Source organism: Heptranchias perlo, chromosome 9, assembly GCF_035084215.1.
Source record: "Heptranchias perlo isolate sHepPer1 chromosome 9, sHepPer1.hap1, whole genome shotgun sequence".
NCBI lineage: Eukaryota > Metazoa > Chordata > Chondrichthyes > Hexanchiformes > Hexanchidae > Heptranchias > Heptranchias perlo.
Genome location: NC_090333.1, coordinates 34,928,676 through 34,949,345, shown reverse-complemented (window position 1 = coordinate 34,949,345; position 20,670 = coordinate 34,928,676). Strand labels below are relative to the sequence as shown.

Below are 20,670 nucleotides of genomic sequence, written 5' to 3'. Positions count from 1 at the left end.
CGGCAGCAGTGGGCTCCCTCTAGGTGCTGGTGATCCTGCCCTACGTGCCAAATGAGCCCTGGCCCAGGAAACTGTCAGGGTCACAGCGGGGTTGGGTGGCAAGTGGAAGTCCCATCCTGACCCACCTCCTGCAGGTGGAGGGAAATCCAGTCCATTAACCAAGTCTCTGTTGTGTGAAGTTGGACCGCGGGAAGCAGTGAGACATATAAAGGCAGTTGTGGAAAAGTTCTCCAAAGACGATGATTGTTTGTCAACTTCAAAAAAAATTAGGATGAAATCTTCAGGGCTTTTGATCAGTCTCTTCATTTGACTCAAAGATTACATTGAGCTTTACAAAGGCCTCACCTCAGGGCAAACCTTCTTTCATTAATAAACTGGTCCTTTTATTAGAGCATCGATATGAAATTTCAACACCTCTGCATTAATTAAATAAATAATTAAAATATCTCAGCACCATCAAATTTGCTGTATAACCAAGAGTTGATCACATGATGTTTCTACCCTGCAAGATCTTTTTGTAAGAGAACCCAATAGGTTTAGAACTAAAAACAGAACTGCTGCACGTAAACTGCATGTCGATCAGCATCTGAAAGAGAAAGATAGGTTAATATATCAGGTCTGACCCTTCATCAGAACTATGTTTCTGTCTTTAGTTCAGATTTCTGGCATCTGTGTTTTTTAGTCTCTGCTTTTTTGAACTATCAGGGTAAAATTCCACCTGTTGATAATTTTAGCAAAAAAACCCCATCAAAGTGAGTACAAAATGGGAACTTATCAACAGGAGAGGAACTATTTCCTTTGGTGGGGAAGTCCAAAACAAGGGGGCATAACATTAAAATTAGAGCTAGGCTCTTCAGAGATGCTGTCAGGAAGCATTTCTTCACAAAGGGTAGTTTAAATGTTGTATCACTCTAAGCCCTGTGGAATGTATTATTTGTACTGAATAACGTATTCAGAAAATTGTGAAGTAAAAAAGTGTTCTCAGAATGCACCACGTTTAATGTAAAAAATAAATAATTTCTGCAGAGCACATCCCCAGACCCTCCTAGAGATGTGTGTAACACTCTGCGAGGGATGCAGCATTTGCAAGAAGAATAGTTTTAAATTTGCTGCATATGTCCTTGCTGTTCTATGTGGCCTAGTACCATGCAATTCAGTACATTTACTCATAAGCCATCAAGAAAGTTGATTTTTTTTAACATCTGCTCTTTTGGGAGGAATGGGAGACAAGTACCAGAACTGAGGAGAAAGGGAAAAGAATGCCACCTTGAAAATAGTAAACAATTTTACAACACCAAGTTATAGTCCAGCAATTTTATTTTAAATTCACAAGCTTTCGGAGATTTTCTCCTTCCTCAGGCAAATGTTATATTTGAAAAGCTTTTGTCTAAAGATGATGTAGTACAGGTCATACACTTTAAAATTAAACATATACACATAACACATTACATAGTAAAATTATGTGTATATGTTTAATTTTAAAGTGTATGACCTGTACTACATCATCTTTAGACAAAAGCTTTTCAATGGTATGTATTCCAGTTAAAACTAGAAGCAACTGAGCTGTAGGTATAATATTTTCTCCTTCCTCAGGAAGGAGAAAATCTCCGAAAGCTTGTGAATTTAAAATAAAATTGCTGGACTATAACTTGGTGTTGTAAAATTGTTTACAATTGTCAACCCCAGTCCATCACCGGCATCTCCACACCTTGAAAATAGGAGCGGGAGAGAGAAACATTCCAGAATGAACTTTTCGGCAGGGGGGGGGGGGGGGGGGGGGGGGATGGGGAGGGGGGGGAAGAGAAATTCCAGCATGACCTTTTTTGAAACTGTGCTTGCATTGAGTAATTAACTAAAATTTAAATCAATAATACATTTGGTGATAAATGTTGACACTTCTTGGTTGGCGTCTAATTCAGAAACTCTGTGGTAAGTGCATATCTGAATCACGGGACTAGTCACTACTTGTTCAGTGCAAAACAAGGCAACATCATCTCCGAATTTAGCATATGCATTTCCAATATATTATGTGTGTATCTTCTGCATATGTTTGAGTGTATCAATCTCTGTCAATATATAATGTACATATTTTACTTTCTATTTTCTGTGTTAACATTTCATTGTTGTGCACGGTGAGGGTGATTTTACTATGTAATGTGTTATGTGTATATGTTTAATTTTAAAGTGTATGACCTGTACTACATCATCTTTAGACAAAAGCTTTTCAATGGTATGTATTCCAGTTAAAACTAGAAGCAACTGAGCTGTAGGTATAATCTCATTGCTTTCCCATCTATGTCACATCACTAAATAAGTTGAAATAATTTATTTTGTTCATCAAAAATGGTCATTTGTAGTTCATTTAAATTACTTTGGTTTAAAAAATGAAATACATGCTAATAATTCATAAGTAGACTTTTAAAAATATCCAGATTGCTAAGAAGAACATGAGTGGGGGTCCATCTGGGCTTCAGATTGTATGGACAGGTTTAACCTCCTGAAGGATAAGGTCATTCGGAGCAGCAGCTGGCTGAGTTTAAAGTTCATTGTGAGTTCCCATTGTGGGGCACACATCATTGGTAATCACTGCAAGGAAAGCAGCAGGGAGTAAGTAATGTTCCAGCCACGACAGACCATGTTGGATCAAGGGCGAGTCTTTGAGTTCTAATTAATCCATACTTGCTGAGGTAGGCTTTTTACCCATTCATCATCCACCAGTTTACCAATGAGCTGGTGGTGACCTTTGAACTTTAAGTGCTTGTATTATTATAAATACTTCAACAAGATATAGATCCATCAATGGCTTTTGTCAGCACAGATATCATGAAAATTTTCTGTACATCCAAACAAGCCCATATACATACACATGGCAAGTATTATGGTCTCCTTTGCAACATCGCTGACTTTCCTTTCCAAATCATTTCATAAGATTTGCAGTATGGATTTTTCCATTAGGATTTGGCTTAAAAATCTCTGAAGAATTAGAAAATCCAATGCAACTTTTATTACAATATCTAGTGAAATACATACTCAAATAAGGCAGAGTTTGAGTCCAAACCAACATTTGTGTTAGCAGGAAATGTGCTACCGTGGGGCATCCTTCATTGTTCTCTTCCCTACAGACAGGCCTTTATTGCTTCCTTTGCCAGCCGCAGATCTTTTTTATCCCTTAGTTACCTAGGAGCATTTTTCATTGTGCCCAAGTTCATTGAGAATCTTTTTCATTGTTCTGTGACTTACAGAGGGGAATTTTCCATTGTTCCCCTTGCTGGAAGCAGACTGTTACAAATGGGTTGGGGCTGCACTAGATATTCTTTTTGGTTCAAATTCATCGGACTCTCCTGTAAATGGACCCCACATCCTTCACAATCAGGAGTTTACGTTTACTGCCCAATATCTGGTTATACAATAGCATGACAGGGTCGTAATAATGAAAACTTCTTGCAATATGAACTGGATACTGCAATCTTGCATGTGCCACCTATCCTTCGAGAGACAGACTGATGAACACTTTAGGATGTGGGGCCCACCTAGGGGTCCAGGCCAGTGTCAGGGCACGGACTCATGAAGATAATGGGCCACAGCAGGCAGCATCTGGAGTTGGGGAACACCCAACGCCCCTGCTGCCCCCCTCGCACCCCCGCCCCTCCCCCCCCGGCCAGCAGACTTCTGCCTGATTTGAGTGTGGTGCATCGCAGCTGAACTCCCAAAAGCCGACCACTCATGACCCCTCCTGACCCTGCAAATTTCAGCCAGGTCAGTGGCAGAGGACACGTGCAGTCACATCTTTTGCCACTCCTGCCAAGGTGCAATTCTCCACCCTGCCCTTTTTGGGCCTATCCCTAATCCTTTGGAGGCACTCTGTTCTTTGTGCTGTGAAGAGCTTTGGCATCCGGCAATTTTGTTGACAACACAGAAGAAGCCAGTATGCTTCCTCCTTCTCATCTGCGAGGACAAGGTCAAGGGGACTGGTCTTAAGGTTTCTGGAGCTCATCCTGAGCTCAGCTTCTTCCCCCACATCTGATTCATGACCGAGATCACTTCTTACAACATCACCCACCTCTGCCCTCTGCCTCTCCCCCTCTGTCACTGATATCTTGCTCTGTATTTTTATTACCCCATGGCTGGAATTCTCCAATGCTCTGCTTGCCAGCGTTCCCGCTTCTACCACCCATAAATTGTCATCTAGAATGGCGTGGTACCTGTGCTCACCCACAATAATACCTGTATCCCCGTCACCCCTAACCTTGTCAAGCTTCACTAGCTACCTGTGTCCCAGAGAATTGACTTGAAGATTATCATCCTCACCCTCAAATCTCTCCACTGCCTCACTCCTCCTTACCTCTGTGATCTTCTTCAGCCCTAAGCCCATGCGTGAACTCCCTGTTCCTTCAACACAGAACTATTTCTCATCCACAGCTTTACCACCATCAGCTGCCTCTGCCTCCCCCTCCCCCCTCCTGTACCTCCCAAACTCCCTCAGCATCTCTGCCTTGCCACCTCCCTCCCCATCTTCACAAATCTGAAGGCCCTCCTCTTTGACCATGATTTTGTCTCTCTAGACCCTCTTCCTTTACCCCTCTGCTCAGGGTCCACATACTATTGTCCTGTAAAGCACTCTGTGATGTCGCTTTATAGAAATGTATGTTGTTGTATATGCAGTCTTTCTCAATATTTCTTTCCCTGCATTCAAGCATCTGCAGAGCCGGATTAAGAATTCGGGGCCGTGGGCACCAAGAACATTTGAGACCCCTCCCCACCCCCTCATTCCTGATCTATTAAAATACAAATGTGGGTGAAGGAATAGGTCTGTAGATTGTTTACACATGGCATTAATAATAAAGCAAGTGCTATCATAATATACTATGCTTACATGAAACTGCCCTCTGACAGGGACCCCATATTTAGCTGTGGAGTATGGACACAGGTCCCATAGGCCTGGACGTTAATCCGCCCCTGAGTATTTTCTTTATATTTTATTGCTACTTCCCTTATATTTCTTCCACATGCAGCTCAGAGACTTTATAAAGTTGTTTGAATCCAAATTGAATTTCGATTTCTTCATAGTGCAGTCAGTTTTATTGGCAGTGGTTTTCACACCTGTCACTGCAGTTGTATGGAATGGATAGAATTCATGAGTTGGCCCAAATTCATATAAATTTGGATTCAGGAACAACCTTGGCGCTCTCGTCTGATAAATAGAATCATATGTACAGGATACCCAATGCCCCTAAATGAAATAGGTTTTATATTTCCACAAGGAAAGCTGACTGGACGACTCACGAGAAGTCACAAATGAGATTGAGCCAGTCTTGCCAGCAGACATAGTGATGAATAAAATCTAGTTGATGTGGAGGTATTGAGTATTTTACCAATTGCACTAATTGTGTTTCTCAGGTTTGAACAAATGCAGCTAAAAATTCGTTTTTTGTCCAATAAAATAGAAATGGAGAAACCTGCTGTAAATCATTAGATGACATCATTAGACTATAGTGATAAAATACAAGTTCTTTGTTCAGTTTTATTTCCTTGTTTCTTTCACAAAGATTAGAAAACTTATTTTAAATGTATGTATCAGCAAATTCAGCAAATCCTGTTCTCCCAGCAGGGAGTTGTGCTCAGAGGAAGTATGGATTGGAGATAGGGCTGCAACTGTGTCAGTTTGGTTCAGTGGTAGCAATCTTAACTCAGAGTTAGAAAGTTGTGGATTCAAGCCCCATTCTAGGAGTTGAGCACACAATCCAGGCTAACAAAGTACACAAAAGCAAGGAGGTTATGATGAACCTTTATAAAACACTGTTGCGGCCACAACTGAAGTACGGTGTCCAACTCTGGGCACTGCACAAGGATGTGAAGGCCTTAGAGAGGGTGCAGAAGAGATTTACCAGAATGATCCCAGGGATGAGGGCCTTGAGTTACTGCATAGACTGGAGAAGCTGGGGCTGTTCTTCTTACAGCAGAGAAGGTTGAGATGAGATTTGATAGAAATCACGAAGGGTCTGGACAGAGTAGATAGAGAGAAACTGTTCCCATTGGTGGAGGGGGTCAAGAACCAGAGAACATAGATTTAAGGTGATTGGTAAAAGAACCAAAGGCGACACGAGAAAAAAAATTTTACACAGCGAGTGGTTGTGATTTGGAATGCACTGCCTGAGGGGGTGGTGGAGGCAGAGTCAGTCATGGCTTTCAAAAGATAAGTATTTGAAGGGCTACGGTGATTTGGCAGGGGAGTGGGACTAGCTGGATTGCTCTTGCAGAGAGCCAGCATGGACTCGACGGGCCAAATGGCCTCCTTCTATGCTATAACCATTCTGTGATACTGTGATTCTAACAAAGAGGGAATGCTGCATTGTTGGAGGTGTAGTCTTTCAGATGAGATGTCAAAGAACAGCAGGGAGTTTTCCCAATACTGTAGCTAGGATTATCCCCAAACTAAAGCCCCAATTTAGCTGGTAACCTGCTTCATTTTCTTTTGATAGGACTTCGCTTTGCATGAATTGGCTGCTACATTTATTTAGAAAACAAGGCAGTATAAAGATGCAAATTCTTTTTCTTTTACAACACTGTAGCGACAATTCTCCGATCTGCACTCTCTTTGAGCGCAGCTCTCCCTGGGATCATGGGCGTGCTGAATTTACCATACAGTGCATTTTTCAGCTTTATCTGACTGTTGTATTTTATGTTTTATATATTGTTAGCATGTGAGACCAACAGAGAAGGTTAAAGGTTGTTGAATTGATGACAACTGGTTTGAGAACTGGTTCAACAACAGAAAACAGGATGATAATGATTAAGACATGCTCTTTCTCACAAAAAGAAACCATTGGTTTATTCTGGGACTTTTTCTATTCACAATATTTGCAAATGATATAGAACATAGCAGCATTATTAAATGTGTTTGTGGCATTAAGCTATGTAAGAAGTAGAAAGGCAACTGATTATCATCAACAATAACAACAAGCATTTATCTAGTGCCTTTAATGTAGAAAAGTGTTTCAAGGTGCTCGAGGTGTAATCAGACAAAAATGGATAGCAAACCAAAGGAGGAGATATTATAAAAGATTGGTCAAAGAGGTGGGTTTTAAGGAGGGTCTTAAAGGAGGAGAGGCATCTGGAGAGGCATCACCAACTATGGTCCAAAGAGACTTCAGAGAGATCTGGACCAATTATGCAGTTTGGCAGATGAATTTTAATGGCAATTAATGTAGAGTAGTGCACATAAGAACATATAGCAATAAGCACGTGCATTACATGTAAAAAATTTTATTGGCAGAGCCTAAAATAATGGATTTAGGAATTATTATTGACCATAAACTCAAAGCATCTGGTCATTGTGAAGCAGTTATCAATATAGATATTCGGATGTGCAAAGCATTGAATTACAAATCAGAACATGTTAATTGTACGGATTGCACTTCAGTGCTGTACTTAGGGAACGCTGCACTGTTGGAGGTGCTGTCTTTCGGATGAGATGTTAAATCAAGGCTCCATCTGCCTTTATTTGGTTATTATCTCATTCCTGATTGTGGGACCTTACTGTGCGCAAATTAGCTGCTGTATTTCCTACATTACAACAGTGACTACACTTCAAAAGTACTTCATCGGCTGTAAAGTGCTTTGGGACATCCTGAGGTCATGAAAGATGCTATAAGAATGCAATTCTTTCTTCATAGTGAGTCCAGTTCTGGAATGTGATGAAATAGAAATAGATGCATTAAAAGGATTAAGAGTGATTAGAATGATTCAACCGTAGGGGAATAAATTGCATAGAGAGGCTCAAGGAGCTAAACTAAATTAAACGAAAAGAAGATTTATAACTCAAAAGAATTTCTATTCTGTATATTGTTATCTGAATTTGCAGCTGGGCCTAGGTGTTGGAATTTTTAAAATGGAAGCCACAGCTGCTGTTGTGTCTATTAACAATTTCTTCTTCTTGCTGTGAGGGCTTGAGTATAATGTAATCCACACTTGGCTATCTGGAATGGATTTTGATGTTTGAAGACGATATCCTGCCTTTGTTCATGATTTTGTCTATAAACAGCTGCTCATCAGGTCAAAATTGGTTTGGTTAGTTCCTCAGAGTTATATAACTTAGAAACAAGCTACTTGTATTGCCTTGGAAGTGTTGGCTGCAAAATCCACCCAGATGATAGAGATAATTTATATTAAACAATGGACTGTCAGTTGCCTATACCTGAAGCCTATTGCAATTTCCATTATTCCAGATCTCTGTAATGTTAAATATAAATATATAAATATGTTTTTAACCTCGCAGCTTTGCCTGTTGTTTGACTGGAAATAACTAAGCCATTAACTGTAATAGCTGTTCTATCAAGGGGTGTTCTACCCACAATACCCTTGCCTAATTGGCAGCTTTGCTTTGTTGCACAGGTGTGAGGGTTGAATCAATTATCTGGGAGGTAGCCTTCAAGTATTTGAGATCTGTATCCAGAGGTAGCTCAGGCTTATTTGAGAAATACCAAACAAATCTTAAAATTTGTCATAGAATAAATTACACTCTGTTACTGCTACTGTGAGGCTTTTTGCTTTTCAGGAAGGATGAATGAGTAAGGGAGAGATGTTGACGCCTAGCTAAGATGTTTCCTAAGATGTTTAAAGCCCCAATGCTTGTGCTCGAAAGGTAATTAATTTAATACCACGCAAGAAAGAACTTGTATTTATATAGCGCCTTAGCACATACTTGAGATTTCCCAAAGTGCTTTGCATCCAATGAATTACTTTTAGAAGTGCAATCACCATCATTATGTAGGCAAATGCGGTAGCCAATTTGTGCACAGTAAGATCCCACAAACAACAGATGAGATGAATGCACATTTGATCTGTTTTGCAGTAATGGGTTAGAGATGAATGTTGGCCAGAACTCTGGGAAACTCCCCTGCTCTTCTTCAACTAGTGCCATGGGATCTTTTTCATCCACCCGAGCAGGCAGTCGAGGCCTCGGTTTAATGATTCATTCAAAGGGCAGCACCTCTGACAGTGCAGTACACCCTCAGTGCTGCATTGAAGTGTCAGCCCAGATTAAGTGCTCAGGCCTCTGGAGTGGGGCCTGAACCCAAAACTTTCTGACTCAGAGGCAAGAGTGCTACAACTGAGCCAAGGCCAACATTTAAATTCAGAACTTAAACTTGAATTCAGACCTTAACCTTGTGCATTATAATCTTAATGGAAGATGCATTATTAGTCAGAATTTAAAACTATTGCCTCTAGGCTGTAACAGGGGTCCCAAGCCTTTCCAGCCCAATTCACTCATGGTACAGCATTGACCCATTTTCAGTACTAGATTTGGATGCAGAACCAGACATGGTCAAGTAAAACTAATGTTACATTTATTTTTCGGAACTGTTTTAGGAAGCAGTTCTGCAATACCAGCTCAGGTCCTGATATTGGAAAGTGTCTGTGTTCTAATGTGGTGTAGATTCCACAGCAGCCAAAACAACACAAAAACAGCTGCTCACACACAAGCTTGCACATGTGCAGTTATTTTTAACTATGCATCTGGTCACCGTACCTTCCCGAATGGCAATGTGGGGCTAGGCTGAGGAAGCAACTGGCCAGCAGTCAGAAAACATAGCTGCCTCTGATTGAAATCCAATCATGTCGGCATTGCGGACGATACCTCCGGAGATGCCAGCGATAGTGCAAATGGACTTCAGAGGCAGCAGAATTATCGTGTTTATTTTGCAGTATTAAAAAAGCAGTTTATTAAAAACAGAAGTAGGTTAACAGTCGCATAATTTTGACTTTATGCATTATACATATAACTGATCAAACCTTTAATCAAATAAAGCCAAACCAACACTGCCTTTCTACACAGTAATTGTACTATGTACTGTGTAATATCTGCATCTGGCACAAATAAACATGCCACGTACAAATGAAAAGCAAGAAGGTGGACAGAGAGAGTGAGACAGACTCTGACCCCTTTACACTATAGGATTTACAATAAGAGGAGAGGGTGTAGATACAAGATTAAATGCAAGAGATTTATAACAGAGTGCAGGAGAAACTTCTTTACACCAATAGTTGTGAAGCTGTGGAATTCATTTCCAGAGTTAGCGGTTGAGGCAGAAACTATGTCAACATTCAAGAATAGATTGGATAGGTGGTTGAAGGAACATGGGGACAGGGTGGATAAATGCAATTAGAACTATTTGCTTGCGTGGAGTATTTCTATGTGTTTCTATATAGGACTGCCTCTAATAGCAAGAATACCATCAGAGGCAATCCTGAAGTATAAAATGGCCATAAGTCAACACTTTTCCTGTTGGAGTCAGTGAAATTCTCCTCAGGTAGGCATGTCCTTGGGTACCTCCAACCAATACTGCTATTGGAAACAAAGCCAAACAGTTTCTGTTGATGATACTTAGTTTACACCTACTATCTTGGTTCTGGCCGTGGACCTCTCAACCTGCCTGTACAGGGCAACAATTTGGTTTGCACATTACTGGCCTGTAAGGACCTTCCCCAGCTTTGGACCTGGCCAGACTGGGAGGGCCCTGTCCAAATTATCTATGCATGCTTGAGAATCATGCATTTGCAGTAATAATAAAGACACCGTTGAAACTCGGAGCAATTGCGTATTTGTGACTCTCATGCACGTATGTTTCCTTTTGTTACCAAATCCATCCCACCGTGTAAATGGGCATATTCAGCATAAATGGCAGATGACTCACCTGCTGTATCACTTCCAATGGAAACAGTTCTGTAACATAAAAGCTGTATGACAGTCAGAAAAATTAAATTAGACATTGCGTTCTGATTTACTTATTTAGGCTTTGTCTTCCCTTCCTCCGGTTCAGCTGCAAATTTGACTAAATTGCAATTTGTTTCAGAATCTAGATAAGGAACAGGTGGAGCTCCACTCTAAGACTTTCCATTCAGTACATCACTGCTTTCACAGTATTTTACGATGTTGCTTCTCCCATATTCTTAACGTTTCCAGTATACCTAGGCTGCTACAAGTCATTTACAGATCTTCCAACCTGAGGAAAAATTATTGAGGGTGTGACAAAAATGTATTTTTGTCTATTATATTATTGGTTTGAATTCTTTAGTACTAGAAACAGTACACACAAGGTTAATTCACAATGACTGCCTACTTCCACCTCTGTAATATCCCTCATCTTCGCCCTGCCTCAGACCATCTGCTGCTGAAACCCTCTTCCATTCCTTTGTCACTTCCATACTTGACTATTCCAATGCTCTCCTGGCCGACCTCCCACCCTCCATAAGCTTCAGCTCATGCAAAAGTTTGGTGCCCATTTCCTATCCTGCATCAAGTTCCACTAACCCATCACCCATGTCTTTGCTGACCTACATAGGCTCCTGGTCCCCCAGTCACTCAAATTTAAAATCATCACCCTCATGTATAAAACCCTTCATGGCCTCGCCTCTTTCTTTTTCTGTAAACTCCTCCAGCCCTACAAAGCCCCCTGAGAACGCTCCATTCCTCTGACTCTGGCCTCATGCCTTCCCCCTCCCTTTGTCCCACCTTTGGCGGTCGTGCCTTCAGCCGTCTAGGCCCCACGCTCTGGAATTCCTTCCCTAAAGCCCTTCCCTTCTCCACCTCCTTCTCTTCCTTTATGACTCTCCTTATTACCCACCTCTATGCCCAAACTTTTGGTTATCCATCCTAATATCTCCTTCTTTGGCCCAGAGTACATTTTTGTCCGATTGCACTTCTGTGAAGTGTCGTGCCGCATTTTTCTACATTAAAGGCGCTATATAAATGCAAATTGTTGTTAATTATTGTTTCTGTGAGTTGTCTCTGAGAGGGAGAAAAGTATGCTAGCAAGCAAAGATCAGATATTATGTGTCAGAGTCTTGGTTTCTTTTGAAACAAAAAGTAGTTCTGGTATGCTAATGTCAACTAAAAACCGTGACTGTGGGTTGTACCTGTTTTACATTGTACCTGTTCTCTGATGGCTGGGTGGATGGACCAAGTGCTAAAATCTAATTATCTTACATATTTCAATGGGGTCAAACGTCCCAATGCTTTTGACAAAGAATGATTAACCCGTCTAATTTAATTATGGGATTTGGAATGATACTTTTGTGGGTAAGATTACCTCAGGAGTCAGTCTACAGTATTTAGTCAGGAGAGTAACTAGACCAGTCTGATTTCATGGCAGTGGCTCACCACAAGAAATAAACATCAATTTTTAAGGTTTAATGTATGTTGATAGATAGCTCAGGGGAAGCATCTTTATTATTTTGATATACAGAGGAAGATGGTTAAATTTATAAATTACAGTAAGTATATTGCTTTGTACTGGATGCTGTCCATTTATCTGTTCTATCTTAAATACATTTGTTTGTTATTTATAGCCTAAATCTCAGTCTGATAGAGTATACATTCAATCTGCATACTGAATTCCAGGAGAATCATGTGGTGGCATGTAATATATTCCAGTGAGCTGGAATACAGTGGCAAGAGTTCTCTGTTCAATCCCTAGGTCTCGCTATCATTTACCTACATATTGGGTGGGTAAAGGTGCATGCCAGACCAAAGGAACGTGAGTAGAATCCAAAAACAAAACAGTACTAGTCATTTACAAACCTTACAACCTGAGGAGAATTTAATGAGGTCAACTGTCAAAGGCATGAGATGTTCTCAAATTTGCTGGGAATTCAAAGGCTGTCTTAGCACCCAGAAGCTTTGTATTACCCCAACCTTTCATTCATTTTGTTTGATACAAAATGTAAAATCAAACTAAATGAGATAAATGTTTGATTCCTGATCTGTACAGAGCTAGCAGATGTCAGCTGGAGTGACAGTAGGGACTCTACAACTGGCCTTCATATCCCAGCATTAAAGAACAAAAACCCAGCCAGGATTCCTGCTGCTGACGACTATCTAGTGACCTGTGCTGGAATTGCTTTTGTGTGGATGTCAGCTGAGGACAGAATTGGGCTCGGCTGTGATGCCCCCTCTAGTTAAACTGCCAGCCGACACTTGCTGTTGAGGCTTACAATTGGAAGAGTATTGCACATTTGCAGACCACCCTGTACATGTGGAGCCATTCCCCAATAAAGAGTGAATACCTTGAGAAAGGAGGGCAGGAAATTGGCATGAGGACAACATTTTTTGTTGAATCTCGTCTAATAGAGGAAGTAACTGGAGAAAAGCCAGTGCTTCGGTCTTTGATTTGGTAATGCAGGTTGCAATAAGTGAAAAGTACTGTCAATGTAATACATGTGGCTGTTTGGACTGGTGGTTGTATATAATCAACCTGGAAGTCATTTCTATGACCTTGAATTATTTGGAATCTAAAGGGTATTCCTGCACTCACAGACAGGATGGATGGGAGATCTCGGGTTCAGCATCACTGGGTCACTCCAGTAAATGGACATCATATCCCCTATGATCCAGAGTGCACCTTTTAATGCCCGATATCTAGTTAGATAAAATTACGACCCAGGGATTATTACTTAGAACTCTTCCTGCATTTATTCGGTACTGTAATTTCACACATGCCACCACATGCGGTCTCCTGTCCGAACAGAAGGTATGGTAGCAAACCAACAAACTGGTTTATATTACATGAAATGCATGAATGAACAGAATACAATTTCCACTGGGAGATCTGTCAATTTCCTACTGTTGCTCATTCCATGAAAATCAATAAACAACAACTTGCATTTATATAGCACCTTTAATGTAGCAACACGTCCCAAGGTGATTCATAGGAGCGATTATCAAACAATTTGACACTAAACCATATAAGGAGATATTAGGACAGGTGACAAAAAGCTTGGTCAAAGAGATGGGTTTTAAGAAACATCTTAAAATTCCAGAGCTTAGGGCCTAGGCAGCTGAAAGCACGGCCGCCAATGTTGGAACAATTAAAATCGGGGATGTGCAAGAGGCATTACAGCACATGTCTGCTACACAATGCGCAATCATGAAGCTCTCATAAAGGTGAAACTCTGGACAAAAGCCCATTTTCAAGAAAGCTAATCCTAAGCTAACTGGTTTTGTGAATAATTAAAATTAACAGATAATCAAAAGTCTCCAAATTTTACTCTTGGACATATGGTACACCAATATCATAGGTACAGGAATGAAGGAAATTACAGTACAAATAATATATATTGAATTTAATCTTTATTGAGCGATGAAGTTGACTTATGACAGAGAGGAGTTAATTGATGTCAGTGGATTGTGCAACATCTCACTCAAGACTTTGTCCTGCACAAATTATAACAGATAATTGAAGCAGGGATAGTGGAAATGCCATTGTTTTGTTGTTTTCTCTGCTCTCTACTTTCAGGTCTCTCTAGACCACACATCATTTCACATGATCAAGAGGGTGGACAACAATTCTGCTCTAAGGTCTTTGTCAATACCAATAGGAAGTCTAAGAAGGTGGTCCTGTATGACTCACCCTCTGATGTTAATTTCCTTCCTTCCTTGAGCCTTTCGTTCAGCAGCTTCCACAAGCACTATTGATATTCAGAACTCATTGTGTGGGGAAATTGCAGATACCTGTGCCTTACAAGGTTATGGGACGTTTACGCATTGTGTAGCAGACATGTGGTCTATCATGAAGCTCTTATATTTGACAATATTGAAAGTAGGCCCTAACATCATCTAATCTATTTTATTCAGAAATCCAGAACCTTGATGAGTGCATCCAACAAATCAGAAGAATTGTGGAATCTCCCAGCATGCCCCAGCCACACTGCCTTATCCTGCAATATCTGGTGAAGCACTTCTGTAAGGTGTGTCAGAGTGAGGGTGTAAACTGTCTCACCCCAAGGTTTCTGGGCGAAATCTTCAGTGATGTCTTCTTCAGGCATTCACAATCAAGGTAAATGACTTTGGAAACAAATAACTTGCAAGAAAAGTAACCTTTTCTAAGGCTATTTTTTTAATGGAAACATATGGAGGACTGCAGAAGGATTTCTATAACATATCCTAAGGGTTGCTTTTTGCTGCGCTTCTTGAGTTCTGATAAATTTGGAACTAATTTGCCAAGAAATGTTGGGGTAGATTTTATGAATTAGCACAGAGCTTTGAGCGATGGAAAAGCATATTGGGAATTCAGGCGTGGAGATTAGCACACCCCACTTGATCTTCCGTTTGTTGATTTTGGGTTTTGATCAGGATTATGGCTGGATCACGCTTTCTATAAATTCCATGAAGTCAATTTCTGTTTTGGGTACACATCGGGTGGGGTGGTGGGTGGAATGGTGACATCACCTGCACAATGGAACCAGCAAGAGGCCTGAAACGTTTGCATGGTTGGGCCTTTTTTTAATTTGATCGACGAGCTGCCAACGCAGAATGAGCGCTAATGGGCAGCTCGCTAATGAGAGGGGAAATCCACCGGCTCCTCCACAGAGCTGGAAGTGAATCTTTAGGAGGGGAGGGGAGTCAATCCAGGGGAACGGTCACGGAGGGACTGATAGTAGGCCAGAGATTTTTGTGGGGCCAGGAAAAGCATCCTCCTGGTCCCACAAAAATCAGTGGCACAGCATTTTCTAAGGGTTTTCTGAACAGCCTGCAGCAGTACCTTTAAGGATTGTTGGTTTGGCCGCAGAACACTCACTTCCACTGGGCAAAAATCGAGTCCAGCAGACCTTGGGCGGCAAGTGAGTGGTAACTATTTTTAAAAATTTATGTCTGCCTACTGCTCTGTTCACACTGAAAATGGGGCGGTAGGCAGGTAAAAATCGCTCCTACCCCCATGCACACACACACACACACACACACACATATATATAAACAAGCCAATATGTAAATCTTTGTACAATAGCCCATTTACTCATCAGTTTCTCACAAAAATGATGAGACTTCTACAATGCGCTGTTGTCTCTCAGAGAATCTTAGCAGCAAGTTGACCGTGTTGGCACGCTCCACAGAGTGTGGAATACATTTAAGTTGGGATCACGGTTTTCTATTTAAGAATCATATTTGGCATTAGAACTCTTTAAGATGGCAATGCATGAGACTTGCTTTGGTACATTGGATCAGAATTATGCTTGCCTTGGGCCTGTGTTTATCTATTATTGCCATTATAAATAATGGACATTACATTGTTAACAGTAAGATGCTGTATTTATTTCACAAGTGTGGAAGACCTATTCTTCATTAGCGTTCTATATATACTAGTTAGGGTAAAAAAAATAAAGTACAAGGAACAATAAAGAGGTTGATATCAGGGCTGAGCCATAGCGTATGAGAAAGCTGAACTGACAGAAGTTCATACTCAGTAAAGCTTTCCTCTGGCAATGTAGTGAAATTATAAACAGAGTTTTATTGTAAATGCTTTTATGATTTCACTGCACCTAATGCACAGAGGAAATCTCCTCCATAGTTGATAAAGTGTTTATATGAAACGTCACAGAATTGTGAATGTCACAGAGATCTGGTGTCTCTCAATCTTCTTCTACTCCTTCGTTTTGCACTTTGAAACGTTAGCAGCAGACGTCTTGTTTAGCACACTCTTTTTGTGAGTGGGGACAGTAAGGTGTTGGTAGCACTCCAAATTCATGGTATCATGAGATTAATGTGTTAGTAATGGGCTAGCACTGGGTTCAAGAGTGGGAAAACTTTCTCTCATCTAGCAGAATATAAAAATTTGAAAAGGAACACAATGTAAGTTTCAGAGTCCTTTAGTTACATTTTATTGAGTCAAACCATGAAAGTAACATGGTTTTAATTATACTGGGGTAGAGTTTCCTTTCTTTTACGCCAGTAATATCAGTGCAATCTGGGCAGAATTGGCCGAACCAGCGCATAAGATCGGAGAATTTTAAATGTGAGTGAGTTATGCCCAAAACCACTTAGTTTAGGGTTTTCCGTGATCTTTTACACTGGTTTAAAATTCAATTTGCCCGGATCAGGCCCCGCCCACAAAACTGACCACACCCTCAGGTCGACATTACGAGTTTCCACTAATTGCAGTGATTAGGAAAGGTTCTTCATATTGTGCTCATTTTTTTTAGACACACAGGCACTACTACGCATGTTTTAGAAGTATTTACATATCAAAAAATATTTAATTTACTTAGAAACTGACTAGTATATACCAATGAAACTAGTAAATGGTTCTGTGTAGTTTTTTTACATCATTTTCAGTGATTTTCAATCAAGTTACTGACAGATGGAGGACTAGACACTTATTAAAAATGCTTAATTTTTGTGATAAACCCATTTTCAGCTGTATTAATAAAACTGCACCAGGTTACCACTCCTAAATACATCAAGGAATATTTTTTAATGCAAAGGAAGAAAAAACGGTTACGTTCTATTACGTTGCCTGATTGTGCTGGTTCCTGCCAGATTTTGTGTTTGTGATTATGCAAATGCATTTTAGTGGAAACTTGAACTGTAACCCAACCAGTGCAATTTCGGGTGCAATTTCCCGATTGCACCCAAAGCGGAAACTCTAGGCCACTGAATTTGAAATAATTTATCTCAGAAACAGCACCTGACATTGGCACATTTACACTCACACAGTCAGATGTCAGGGAAATGTTGTGGAACGGTCTGGAAAATGCTGATCGATTGTGTAATGCTTTAGATGCATGCTGACCGATATGGCCACATCCAGGCAACAGAACAAAGTGTTGGTTACACAGTGTTTTATGAGATTGCACATTCTAATTACATTTGGTTACTGCGGATTTTTCACTAAGTTCAAACCACATTCAATGTGCCAACTTTTCCTTGATGTCCTGATTCACATTCATACTTTCATGATGTTTTCTTGGCACTGTGAGGTAATATAGTAAATTTTCACTGTAACGCTGTCTTTGGGAGCTGCATGAAAATGCTATAGTAAGGGGAAAGTTCCAGGGGAGGCACTTTGTGGGAGTTCTGTGTCAATGATGGAGCTGCAAATAAATGTGATGCTACATCAGTGCTTGTGATATATCGACATATTTGGTAGAAAAATGGTCTATTGTTTATCAGGTATCGCACAGTGATAGAGGCATGAATTAATAATGAATTATTCTGTACAACTGATTTTCTAAATTCTGTTGTTTTGAAATTGGTTTGTGTGAATGGTTTTCATGTTTTCTAATTTTTTGGAGGATTGTTTTGTTTGGAACTATGAAGCAAGATAAATAGTGAACAATCTACATTATAAGCAGTCCCAAGTAGTATTTTTTAATTGTTTGAGATAGCTCAAGGTTGTGTCTGCTACGTAGGTCAGTTGGTTGAGTGCTGTACTCTGGACTAAAAGATCCCAGGTTCAAATCCAGGTTGGGTGTACAATGCCGTACCTAACAATGTAGTGAGAAAACAGGAGTTTGTGTCTATCTCCGAATGCTTCTGGCTGTGTGGTAATGGTAATGGGATCATGCTGCACTCTAACAGGCCACATGTCTGTCCAAAAGAAACCAGCCCATGTGGGGTGACTTCTGTCTTATAGCTGAAGGGCAGGATAGTGACAGCATGAGCTGCAGTGATCTTATATGGCATTAACATTTTTTTCCACTGGGCAAAAAATATCACTCCAGACAGGGCATGAGATATTTCCTTGAATCTTACTGAAGTGTAAGAATCAGTTTATCTACCAAAAAATCTCTCTGCATCAGTGTTGTATTGCTGTTATGTTCCAGGCCATTGGCAACTTTTATAAACTGTAAACAAGGTTCTTTAGTTGGATATGTGCGTTTTTATTAATGAGAAACCAGGGTGAAGGGCCAATACCCAGAGTACATCATGAAGTTTGAAAAGAGTAGGAGAAAATACAAGGTAAAGACATATTGACTTGATACTACAGAGGTTAGCTTTTCAAAGCCTGTAGTATGTAGGAGGAATGGAAGTCTTGGGGGGCAGGGGTTCATAAGGAGTTAACCCAAGTTAAATTTGGTACTTTTCAATTTCTAGTCACTTTCGTTTAACTGGTAAGAGGAGTTAAACTTGCTGCAGTAAAGGAGATGGTGAGTAAATGTTCTACATTCCTGTGCTGACTACCTCCATGCAGCCTTCAGGGGAATTCAATGTCGGCATGGCACAGTACAGAGCACAGCACAGATTAATGAAATGTACTTGCTGCACAATTCTGAGCTGGAATGAGATTATAAGCTTTTGTCAGCAGATCTGAAAAAGCAGGGGAAGCTGTGGGAAGAATGGGTTTATTTGAATTTCTATCCGTGACTTGCAGCATTTCCACGTCTAGCTCTTGATCGCTATTTATTAAACACTTCACTGTTTGCTAAATTGAAGTCAGTGGCAAGAATTTGTAGAATGCCTATGTCAAGCCAAATGTTGTAAATTGTTTTTGAAACAGACATTCTACCAGGGTGAATGTATACAGAAATGTTAAATGCTGGTTATATTTGCTTCCAGTGCTGATGTGAATCCAGAGCACCACATCAAGATCATTGAGGCACTTATCATGACTGGCGGCTTGGCTGAAATGCAAGCTGCACCAGGTAGGAAGCCAATATTCATTTTCTGTGTTATGAAATTTCCTTGGCAGATTCATTTCTTTCATAATCCAGTGCTTTGAGGTATTTCTATATATGTCTTAAATAGCAGATAGTTACAATAGACTCTTTGTTGGCCTTTACACAGATTCCATTTAGATACAGAAGCTATTTTCAATATATGAACTTTCTCTAGATTTCAGGGAGTCTGCATGAGTCAGTCAGGATTTGTGTGAGATGGTACATGTAGATGTGGCATTTCAGCCTACTGCCTTTATGAAAAAGTGCTCAGCAATTTATATTTGTTTGGAAAGGGACAATATTTTGTCATGATAACATCACACATAAGTGGCATTTGAATATGTTTTGACACTTAGGGCTCAATTTTGAAATGGTGGGTTGGCGGGGGTGGGGGGGAGGGGGTGAAGGTGTGCATGGCAAACCGGAGTAAGCAAAACTTGCCGTTTCCAACGTGATCGCATCGTCATTGATGGTGATTAACGTCCTCTCCGGGTTTTGCGCCCGGCAGCCAGCCTGATTGACAGGAGCTGCAACGTGAGGGGGGGAGAGAAAGAGAGAGAGCCAGACGTCATCTGGTGCTAGAATGGAAGATCGGGGGTGGGGTGGGGGAGAGGGGAAGATCGGGGTGGGGGAGAGGGGAAGATTGGGGTGGGGGAGAGGGGAAGATCGGGGGGGGGAGAGGGGAAGATCGGGGGGGGGGAGAGGGGAAGATCGGGGGGGGGAGAGGGGAAGATCGGGGGGGGGGAGAGGGGAAGATCGGGGGGGGGGGGAAGAGGGGAAGATCGGGGGGGGGAGAGGGGAAGGTCGGGGGGGAGAGTGGAAGGTCGGGGGGGGAGAGTGGAAGGTCGGAGGGGAGAGGGGAAGGTCGGGGAGGGAGTGGAAGGTCGGGGGGCGAGGGGAAGATCGGAGGGGAGAGGGGAAGATCGGAGGGGAGAGGGGAAGATCGGAGGGGAGAGGGGAAGATCGGAGGGGAGAGTGGAAGATCGGAGGGTAGAGGGGAAGGTCGGGGGGGTGAGGGGAAGATTGGGGGGGAGAGTGGAAGGTCGGGAGGGAGAGAGGAAGGTCGGGGGGTGAGAGGGGAAGGTCGGGAGGAGAGTGGAAGGTCGGGGGGGAGAGGGGAAGATCGGGGGACATCGGGGGTGAAGAAGGGGAGATAGGGGGGTGAAGAAGGGGAGATCGGGGGGACATCAGGGGGTGTGAAAAAGGGGAAATTGGGGGGACATCGGGGGGGTGAAGAAG

The 20,670-nt window shown here is 41.4% G+C and overlaps 1 protein-coding gene across 2 annotated transcripts in view; it reads left to right on the top strand.

Moving 5' to 3' along the window:
- pik3r3b (phosphoinositide-3-kinase, regulatory subunit 3b (gamma)) overlaps positions 1-20,670 on the top strand; it is a 542,585-nt gene that overhangs the window by 324,395 nt on the left and 197,520 nt on the right. For both annotated transcript variants that reach the window (XM_067990165.1, XM_067990166.1), the window contains 2 exons: positions 14,633-14,834; positions 19,331-19,416. In XM_067990165.1, the coding sequence (XP_067846266.1) occupies positions 14,633-14,834; positions 19,331-19,416 (288 nt within the window). The remainder of the gene's footprint in view (positions 1-14,632; positions 14,835-19,330; positions 19,417-20,670) is intronic.